Source organism: Gossypium hirsutum, chromosome A04 (assembly GCF_007990345.1).
Source record: "Gossypium hirsutum isolate 1008001.06 chromosome A04, Gossypium_hirsutum_v2.1, whole genome shotgun sequence".
In the NCBI taxonomy this organism is placed as follows: domain Eukaryota; kingdom Viridiplantae; phylum Streptophyta; class Magnoliopsida; order Malvales; family Malvaceae; genus Gossypium; species Gossypium hirsutum.
Window position 1 is genome coordinate 62,856,095 of NC_053427.1, and position 10,404 is coordinate 62,866,498.

The following is a 10,404-nucleotide window of genomic DNA, read 5'->3' on the forward strand; positions in this document are numbered from 1 at the left end:
ATTAACTTTTTAAAGATTAATTGCTATAGTTTTACAAGTTTATAATTTAGTTACTATTAAGTAATTAAACTATTATTTAACCTATCAATGATTGGATGTAATAGTAAGGTACATTGTATTATCAAAAATAGGAATTATGTTTGAACCTTGAAAACGACATTGTTGGGAGGATTAGAAACGAACTCAGTTGATATCTTTTTATAACTCCTCCATTTGGTAAGATAACCAAAATGGTAAGATAACCAAAATACTTATATCTTAAATGGTATAAGGAAAAAAATAAGACTGTTCAAAGTAGCAACCAAAAACATCATCCTACAAAGAAAACTAAACTGAAATAAGAAAATTCCCAAAAACCAAAAAGATCCACGCTTCTTTATTTCCAATGCCCAATTGTGTTGGGGATTTCAGTTGACAGCAACTTCAGCAGACAGGAAACTGGGATGAAGAACATCTTGTCCAGATACTTTTGCATTTGACAGCTTCAGAACCTCCACAGCTTCCTCCACTTTGGCAGCCAGAGATTCTGGTGACTCTAATAGCAGCAGCAGTTCTGCATTGTCCATCTCTAACAGCATCCCTGTGATTTTCGGAACCAGATCAGGCTGCAGACAACAACAATGCCATTGAGATATTGAAACATAAATAATAATAATAAAATTCTATGGGAATTAATTTTTACATGGTGTTTCTGAACAAGGGGGTACAGTCGTTCGCCGAGTATCGTTTTTTGCTGCTCGGGGGAAGCTGCAGCAAGCATGCTACTCAGCATCTCAGATCCTTGTGATACAGCTGCAACAGAATTGGAAGCCGCTGGTGGGACTCTAGATCCTTTGTTCACCTCTCGTGCACGACCATTTGGTACATATTTAGCTTGCCCACCCCGCTGCAAAATGTAGCTCAGATATTTGAAATACAGCTTCATTATGTATAACAATGAACAAGGAAAAAGGGAGAGCAAAACAACCTGTAAGTTACTTTGATCCTTTGAAGGAATGATTGTCTGAGTTGGTTGTTGCAGTTGGGGTATATATGTGACAGAGTGAGAACCACCCTGTGGAAGAGCATGCCCGTTCATACGACCCCGGTTTTGTCTAGTTTGCCTTGGATTCCTAGGAACCTATGATTACAAAATAAAGTAAAATAGTAGATTGAACCACTAATCTACTCATTAATATGCTTGCTAAAAGGAGGATAAATAAATACCATGGGCAACGATGATGGTTGAAAGGCTGGTCTGGTTGGCGGTACAAAGCCGTTAGCCCTCCATCCTGGCCTCAAACCTAAAGGTTGGTACATCATTCCTGGCCGTGGAGGTACTTGTGGAACGACGCCGGTTGGAGCTGTGTAGTAAAGTGGATGATATCCTCCAGGGAAAATAGCTGTTGAAGGCCCTGCTAGTCCGGCCATACGCTGCGCATACTGAAGTTGTAAGTGTGCTTGTCTATCCTCCTTCCTTTGAGCGATAGCAACATACAATGGCTTGTTGTGAAACATGTAGCCTGTAAAAAAATATGCAACAATGAGATAATCGACAACTTTGACAAGAATACCTAATACCTACTTTCAACAGATTAAGATCCAACATTGCTAGTGAAAAATTAACATACCATGAAATGTGCTTACAGCTTTGGCAGCCTCCTCGGGAGAAGAAAAACAAACAAATCCGAACCCCTTGCATAATCCTTTATTATCTCGCATAAGTTTTGAAGAAGTGATTGTTCCACACTGACTAAAATGGTCTCTCAGTTCTTCATCGGTGACTTCATCATCAATATTCTTCACATAAACATTCGAAGCCTGAAATTCAGAAACGAATAAGGCAGGCATAAAGAGTTATAAACTCACTATCATGAATTACGTATCGGTTCGAGAAATGAGATCAGGCATACTTTATATTTCATGATCTGCTCTTTTCGTCTTTCCTCGAATTGTTGACGCAATATTTGCTCCCGTTCTGCTTTCTTCTGTGCCCTTGCTACATATATAACCTTTGAGCCTAATCAATGCAAATGTTACCAGAGATCAAAATAAGTGTATCAGTCTGTTATTCGAAGCAATTAAGGCTTAAAAATTGGTTAGAAAAACCAACCTAGTTGCGATCCATTCATCACTTCCATTGCCTTCTTAGCATCATCTGGATTTTCAAAGTTCACAAACCCAAAACCTCTAGAGGCTCCATTTTCATCCTTTGCTACAACCAGGCTAGCGATTTTTCCGAACTCGGAAAACTTCTCTTGCAAAGTCTCTTCTGTGATTTCTGGATCCAAATCCTTAATGTACAAATTTGTATATTTGACATCAGGACTTGGCAAAACCCGATCACTTTTTTTCATAAATTTCCCAACATATCTGAGCCAACGAAGAATAAAATTATAATTTTGAAATGACTAAATTCCAGAGAAAATTAAACATGAAGGCTCTTTCAAGAATTTTCATACATCTGCTTATCCCCAAAAATGGTGTCATTAAGCTTCTCAATAGCAGCACTTGCAGATTCCTCTGACTCAAACTGAACAAAGCCATAACCTTTACTCTTTCCATCCTCAAACGTTGCAACTTTGCAAGATATTACATTCCCAAACTTGCGGAATAACTCTTGCAGTCCCACATTATCAATTGAATCACTGAGATTCTGATATGAACAAATAGACCAAATTCATTTCAAGGGAAAAGAATAAAAACAAAGATGAAAGTTATATAATATTTGCTCAATCTTCGAGTAAGATATCTGTTAAAAAGGAATGGGAAGATCTGAACCTTAACAAACACATTTCCAACTCCATTTTTTCTTGCATCAGGATCTCGAAGTGACCACATCACCCTTATCATTTTCCCATTCAGCAAGGTATGATTCTTTGCCTCAATAGCATGATGTGCTAGCCAAATCAAGAAGAAGTAAACAAAGAACATTTAGAGATGAATCTTATAGAAAAAACTTCAACCAAGAAATTAACGTACAACCAAACAAGTTTAAAGATCAGAAAGTCTATCTGTTAATCGGACTCTTCGATTTTCATTTTCTGTGAAGCATTTTTGTCCAAACATATTCAGATATGGGGCATCAGATACATTCTCTAAATACATAGAAAAACTTCGATAAAATTGTTATACTTTTATCGGACTGTATCTGACACTCATCCCTACGCTAATATAGCCAAAAGTAATGAAGGGAGAATAATGGTTCTAAGAAATCAACTCACGGTTTAACAAAATCAATCAATAAAAATAAAAACTAATTCTAATACCAACAATAAGATGTCTAGTACCATTAATCATGGATCTCAATAGAGGTCTTTCAAACAAAATCGATCCAACAGCAAATACTTGAAGACCAAACGTAAGCAAAAGCCAAATTCCCAAACCCTAAATATATCCCAATATCGCAAACCAAAAGAAAAAGATAATAAGAAATCTGGTATACCATCCTGAGGAGAGATGAAGTTGACATAGCCATAACAGAGAGATCTCCCGGTAGAAGAATCCCTACAAACATGAACAGAGGCCAAGCTCTTGAACTCAGAGAAAGTTTCGATCAGATTAGCGTCAGAGACGTCAGGGTGCAAGTCCCCAACGTACAATGAGACCGGCGAAGCCGTCACCGTTGCAGCCGATGGAACCGCCATTGATATTAATTGGTAATCCCCAGTACTAAAAACCGAAAATATTCACTTTATTCCTCTTTTCTGTTATTTAGAGAGTGATTAATGACAGAGTTTTGGGGGTTTTTTTTTCAGAAGAAAATAAGAAGAGTTTTTTGCATGGACGCAAGCAAACGAGAGGATTTTGGGACGTTAACTATAAGGAAATGCAACGCACCCTTTGGGTTAATGCACGCGCTCTTTGGGAGAGTTTTAACGCTTCCTTCATACTTTTTTTTTAAATGTATTTTTATTAATTTAATAATAAATAAGATAAAAAACTAATTTAAAAAAAAGTAAAAAATACCTTTTATTATAAAAATAATCTAGAAAAGATTTTTTATTATTTTTTTAATTATCTGCTAACGGGTGTGCAAATTTTTAGGTGTAATATTTTTTTCCATATTTTATATAATTAAGTGAAAATTATTGATTTGGCATGTAATAAATACAAGGCCAAAATAAAAATATAAAAGGTATAAAAAATTTATCTAAATTCTAAAAGACTGCTTCAAGCTTCAAACAAACTACTTTTTTTACTGTAGCTCTCAACGATTTATGGCCTCAATTCCCCAAACACCACGCCCCTTTCTGCGTATAGTTGTTCTATTTTATCTTTTTTATATTTTTGTAATATAATTTTTCTATTTTAATATAATTTTGTATTTTTTAATTTAGTTTCTTATGGAAAAAATTAGGATTATTTTTGTTAAAAAATTATATTAACATAGTGAAAAGAACAAAGTAGAGATAGTTGATAGTTGTATTAATTAAATTGATCGTGGGAGATTGGTTTTTTTTTTTTAAGTTTTTAAAATGTTGTCTTCGAAAACGTTGATCTAATCTCTCAATAATAAAAATTATTATTTCCTTGGAGTGGTATCATATACCCCAACAATTGACCTATATTCAATAGCTTAGGAGTTTGAATCCTATCAAGTGCGAGATGTTCACGTCGCCTCTTAGTGAAAAATCATACATTCACGTACAATTAAGGCATCCTCCTCCATGAACTGTACACTACTCTCTGGGAATGAGGGGATAAAACCTTTTTTGGGGACAATGACAACACTTTAAAGATTTCTCCTAAAGGAGTTGATCCTTCCGCAATAAAAATATTAATTAAATTGTATAAAAAATAATTAAATTAAACATCGGTTTGTTTGATAGACAATTAAAAAAATTAAACCATTGAAAATATTAGATTTAATTTTTTACACATTTAATAATCTAAAATAGAGCAATTTAATAGAATTTTTTATAAAAAATGTGAAAAATAATAAATATATAAAATTTATTTATCACTTTATAGATAATATTTTTAATCAATTTAATTTAATTTTATATTTTTTAATATTATATTATTTTATAAAAATTTTCTGTTTAAATTTTGATTCTTATTTAGAATAAAGTAAATGTTTAAAAATTAAGTATAAAATATAAAATATATTTTATAATTTAAAATATATTTATCAAACAATCTAATTATATTCAATAATTATTTTGAAGTAATATATCATACACTTTTATAATTTAAATTCACTACTTAACTTTTCAATATTTAATTTTTTTCAATATTTATTTTTTCAGTTTATCAAACAACTTATTTAATGAAATTATTTAAAATTTTAATTAAATAATAAAACAATCACTTACATTTTATTATTTAAAAATTTAGTTTTTTTTTAAAATTACTTATTTATTGTTAACTAAGTGACTAATATCTATGATCTCTATCCATTATCCATAATCTATTACGAGTTTTTAATTTTACTAAAATTGATTAATTTATTTGATAAAAAACTCATCATGTTTATAAACAAGAATTCTAATTTTTTAAAATACTTTTATTAAATGAAATTTGTAATAATAAATAAGTCAAACTTTATAGTTATTTTATTATGTTTCATTAACCAAAAAATTATATAATAAGTAATTTTATATTTCATATATAAAATTTTATAATATTTCATTTTAAAATATAATATAATATACTATATTTATATTAAATTATATTTTCTATAAATAATTATCATCAATTTATTAATTGTTAAAAAAATAAAATAGAATAAAAGGAAAAAAAGTTGGCTTAAAAGGAAACAAATTTCCTGTAGTGAGAATGAGGAAAGAAAATGGGGTTCTTATGGTAATAAAAGATATGGACTAATTCCTTAAGTAAGGCCTCTCTGTTTTTTTCTTTTTTCATTTGGTCTTCTAATTTCACAATGTTTGCAAAGTCTGCACTTAGTTATTTCCAATTTCTAACATACACATTTTAATTGCATGTTTATATTAAGCCTTAAAACATATTTTATATTTTTGAATTTATAAAATAAAATTATTTCCTTATTCAAATTCTTAACGTTTTTAACATAAAACTTATACTACCATTATGCTTTGATATTTTATAAATTATTATTTAATTTAAATATATCATATTTATTTGTTAAAATTTTGGTACAAAATTTGATTATTCAAATTTAAATATATTAATTTTTCGTTAAAAATTGAATATTTAATCAAAATTACATCAATATTTAAAAAATTGAAAAAAAAACACTTAGAATTATTCAAGTTAAAACAGTAAAATAACTAGCCCAAGTTGTTTTCTGAGTAGGAATTTTACTCGTGAATTGGTAGGGGTCAACAAAATTCGATTCGATTAAAAAAATAAAAAAAATTCAAGTTAATTGAGTTAATTGAGTCAACTCGAATATTTTTTTGAATTTTAAGTTCAAATCGAGTTAAATTTTCGTTTTCAAATAACTCGAACATAGAAATTAAATCAAAATTGAAACTTAATGCATACAAATGCATCAAACTAAAGTTTATGTATAATATTACAAATTATAGCAAAATTCATGTATAATTTAGATATTTATCTCGAAAAATAATTGTATTTTGATTATTTAGATTTAATACGAATTTATTCATTAAAAAAGCAATTAATAGAGCCACGTGGATGAAGATGAATGGGGGTTGGGTTGCTTAGTGTCTAAGCAAAAGAGGTAAGATGAGGAAAGGGGTAACGATGGGATCAGGAAACTTTCATAGTAAGTTTAATATTATTAACGGGGAAAAAAGAGTATATGGAATGGAGAGATGAAAATGGGAGTTTTGTCAAACAGAATTTGCAGAGAAGACTTGAAGCCTGGCGATCACATTTACTCCTGGAGATACGCCTACATCTATGCGCATCACGGTTCCATTTCTTCTTTTTTCCCACTCTTCATTTATTTTTTCATCGATCAATGATTTGATGAATTTTTCAATGTTAATGAAATCAGGGATATACATAGGCGAGGGAAAGGTGATCCATTTCACCCAATCACAAGGTGGTCGAGAGATCGGCACCGGAACCGTCTTAGATCGTGTAATTTTCAGTTCATTATCTTCAGAGGCTTCTAATTGCGCCGCATGCGGCGATCAATCGGGTCGCTGCAGCGTCATTTCTTCCTGCTTAGATTGCTTCCTAGCCGACGGTGAGTTATACCTATTCCAATACGCCGTTTCACCGGCTTTGTTTCTGGCGAAACCCAGGGGAGGGACCTGCACCATTGCCGCTTCAGATCCCACATCCGAAGTTCTTGATCGTGCTTCCTTCCTACTCCATAACGGTTTTGGCGTCTACCATCTATTCAAAAACAATTGTGAAGACTTCGCGATTTATTGTAAAACCGGGTTGCTGGTAATCACAAGGATCAGCGTTGGTCGGAGTGGGCAAGCGACGTCATTATTGGCGGGTGCTAGCGCCATTGTTTCTTCACCGTTGAGATATTTAACGACTAGCTTTAGTGGCCTGGCTGCTGTTGGTTACGGGATGTATTGTTTTAGCCGCTTGGTTTCCGACATCGGAGTTCGTCGTGATGTGGAAAAAGTTGCGGTTGAAATGCTTGTTTCCGCTTCTGCAGGGTGCCAGGAAACTTGATGATCTTCACACTGAATTCAATTTCTTTGTAATTTGAACTCATAATTGCAGAATATTGGATTCAAATATATGCTTGCCTCTATTTATAAAAACTACGTATATGGCATGTTTGGTATTCTTGACTTCACTTCATGGCCTAGCATTATGTTAAATAATGCCTTAATTTTTAAAATTATGGTCAGGTATTTCTATGTTAAAAATTGTGATTTCTTTCTCCCAACAATTCAAATCTCAAATTCTATAATATCACTTATGGGTATCAAAACCATCAAATATAAATTTTTACGATAAAATAATAATAAATTAAAATATAATAAAATAGTAGAGTCGAATCTACAGAGGTTAATTGTCTAATTTTACCTTTTTTCGTGACCAGAATTATTGTCGCAATAACAGCCGTGCCAACGACTAGTGCCTTGCAATATTGGAAAATAAAGAAGGTGGCTTTTAATTGATTAAGATAATAAAATAAAAAATACAAAAAATGAAATAAAAACATATTCGAAAATAGAAAAGTAAATTTAAGAAAATAAAATAAATGGATAAATAAAATATTTTTTAAGCTTAGCCTTATACTCCAATCTTAAATCGAAACTTAAAATAGATTTTCTTTTCCAATTGATAAGCTGATTATAGCAATTGAGGATCCCTCAAATCGTCAACTCTTCCTCTAGTAGTCAATCTCGGTATCACATGCAAATCGACCCTTATCAAATTTTCAACCACGTGGCACGTACTCGTAATTTAAGACTTCGACAGCCTTGCGATCTGAAAAACCCAACTCATCTTACGATTACTTTGTCGAAGTGATAATCGGGCTAAGACTAAAAAGAATTTAGTTAATCATAAAAAAAATAGTTTTGTGGAAGATGGAAAGGGAAATGGCCTTTAGAATTAAACCAAAAAAATGAAAGTTCAAGAAAAGAAAAATGAAACAGCAGTATAGAAAAGTGACACAGGATGGGAAAGAAAAATAAGGAATTTTATTGAATGTGAAAAGCAAAAGTGTGTGTTTAATTAGCTGAAACCACTACGTATTTATACATAATTTTAGTGCTAAAATTTAGTTAGATATTTTTTTAAATATTATCACTAAATAATTTAAAATTTAAAAATCATATTTAAACTAAAGATTAAATTTAAATTAATTACAGAGTTATAACAATATAAAAAATAATTCAATCTTTATCTAGCCACTTTTAGAAAAAAATCTTTAACCCTTCAATCTTTATCCAATCATCTTTGAATTTTAACCTTTCAATCAGGCTATTATATTTGCTTTTTGTTTCAATTTAACCCATTTTTGTAAGAGTTCGAATTCAGCACACCAACTTCATTCCTATAAGAAAATTCGAAATTAAATAGCATTTTATCTGATAATTAGCCAAAAATAAAAATAAAACTTTATTTTGCTATTACGTTCCCCCTACTTAGCCGATGCTTGTCCTCAAGCATGATATCTACCAAAAACAATTCGTCAATCCTTTTCAAAATCAAAACCCCCTTTCCTAGTCAAGCATACTGCAAACAATTAGGTGAATAAAAAATAAACAACTGCTAAACTCAATCAATAAGCATTTTATAAAATCTCGAATAGTATGTCAAATTGAACTATTTCACTAAATTTAAGCTTAATCAAACATGCGAAACAATCATACCCAATATATACTTTTATTTATATTTATATATATTATTATTTTTTTGTTTAATTTTTATTTTTATTTTTATTTTTTCAAACGTAGTCAAGTCTTTTGATGCAAAATGAGATGATAACCAAGTATCTCACCCTGGTTACTCAACCCGACACGTTCTCTTTATTTATTTTTAATGAATTTGGGACATAATCAAACCTTTTGACGTGAAATGAGATGACAACCCAAGCACCTCATCCCGGTTACTCAATTTCACATGTCCCTAAACGATTTATTTCTCCTTTCTCAAGGCAGCTTAGTTAGCGAAGTGTTACAAGCTTGGGCTCATCACCACACCTTTTGACGCGAAATGAGATGACAACCTAAGCACCTCATCCCGGTTACTCAACTTGGTCACATTTTTGAATCTTCACTCTTAACCAAGCTATTAGCAAATTTATTTAAAACGAGTACTTTCATTAGGCAAGTTTAAAAAAATCAACAATTTTCATGAAATATTGACTAAGACATAACATTTTCAATTCTACAAGCAAGCAATAGTTATTCATGATTCACTCACTTATTTAAATAAACTAAACATAAGAATTAGAGTTTTATTTTTGAAACGAATTAAGAAATTATTCTTAGCAAAACACATGTAAAGAATAATGTATGGCATGATCCTATGAACCCTCTATTTAGCCCATATTGTCTTCAATGTGCAAATTAAAATAATAATAAATAGAAGGGTTAAGTGTACTCCATGTGTATATTCAATAGGTCGGAGGACGGTGGAAGGGATCACTTTGTAGCATGTTGAGGATGCTTGAGATGCTGGCTTCCATTGTTTCAAGGCCAGCTTCAATGCGATGAAGTCGTTCATCTACAGTAGAAGGTGTTTGCTCCTCTTGTTTTCTAGTAGCCAGATCGTGTCTTCGTCGAAAGACTTTATTGCTTCGAGCGGTTCATGTACTTGAAATATAATGCGAAAAAATGTATTAAACAATATTTTTATAACATTCCTAACTCGTATTTATTGCCGGAATAGGGTTACAGAGTATTACTGGAGTTTATAGAGTAATTACACATAATTCTTGTCATTTATTATTCATAGTCGAAAACTAATTATATCTTCCCTTGAATGGGCCCTCGAAACCCAATTTAAGGATTAGAAACAAGTCAAGACTAAATCGAACATTCAGAG

At 31.4% G+C, this 10,404-nt stretch overlaps 2 protein-coding genes across 2 annotated transcripts; one reads left to right on the plus strand and one right to left on the minus strand.

Moving 5' to 3' along the window:
• Window positions 1–231: 231 nt before the first annotated feature.
• On the minus strand, window positions 232–3,836 carry LOC107931523 (polyadenylate-binding protein 7). Its single transcript, XM_016863432.2, has 10 exons — window positions 3,425–3,836; window positions 2,761–2,879; window positions 2,442–2,635; window positions 2,093–2,352; window positions 1,893–1,999; window positions 1,611–1,800; window positions 1,207–1,502; window positions 968–1,120; window positions 683–886; window positions 232–605 (listed from the first exon to the last, which is right to left on the minus strand). Exons 1-10 carry the CDS (start codon window positions 3,624–3,626, stop codon window positions 408–410), a joined length of 1,923 nt encoding a protein of 640 aa, XP_016718921.2. The 5' UTR covers window positions 3,627–3,836; the 3' UTR covers window positions 232–407.
• Window positions 3,837–6,651: 2,815 nt separating this feature from the next.
• On the plus strand, window positions 6,652–7,684 carry LOC107931525 (protein LEAD-SENSITIVE 1). Its single transcript, XM_016863433.2, has 2 exons — window positions 6,652–6,843; window positions 6,929–7,684. The coding sequence occupies exons 1-2, from the start codon at window positions 6,744–6,746 to the stop codon at window positions 7,567–7,569; spliced, it is 741 nt and encodes a 246-aa protein (XP_016718922.2). The 5' UTR covers window positions 6,652–6,743; the 3' UTR covers window positions 7,570–7,684.
• The last annotated feature ends 2,720 nt before the right edge of the window (window positions 7,685–10,404 follow it).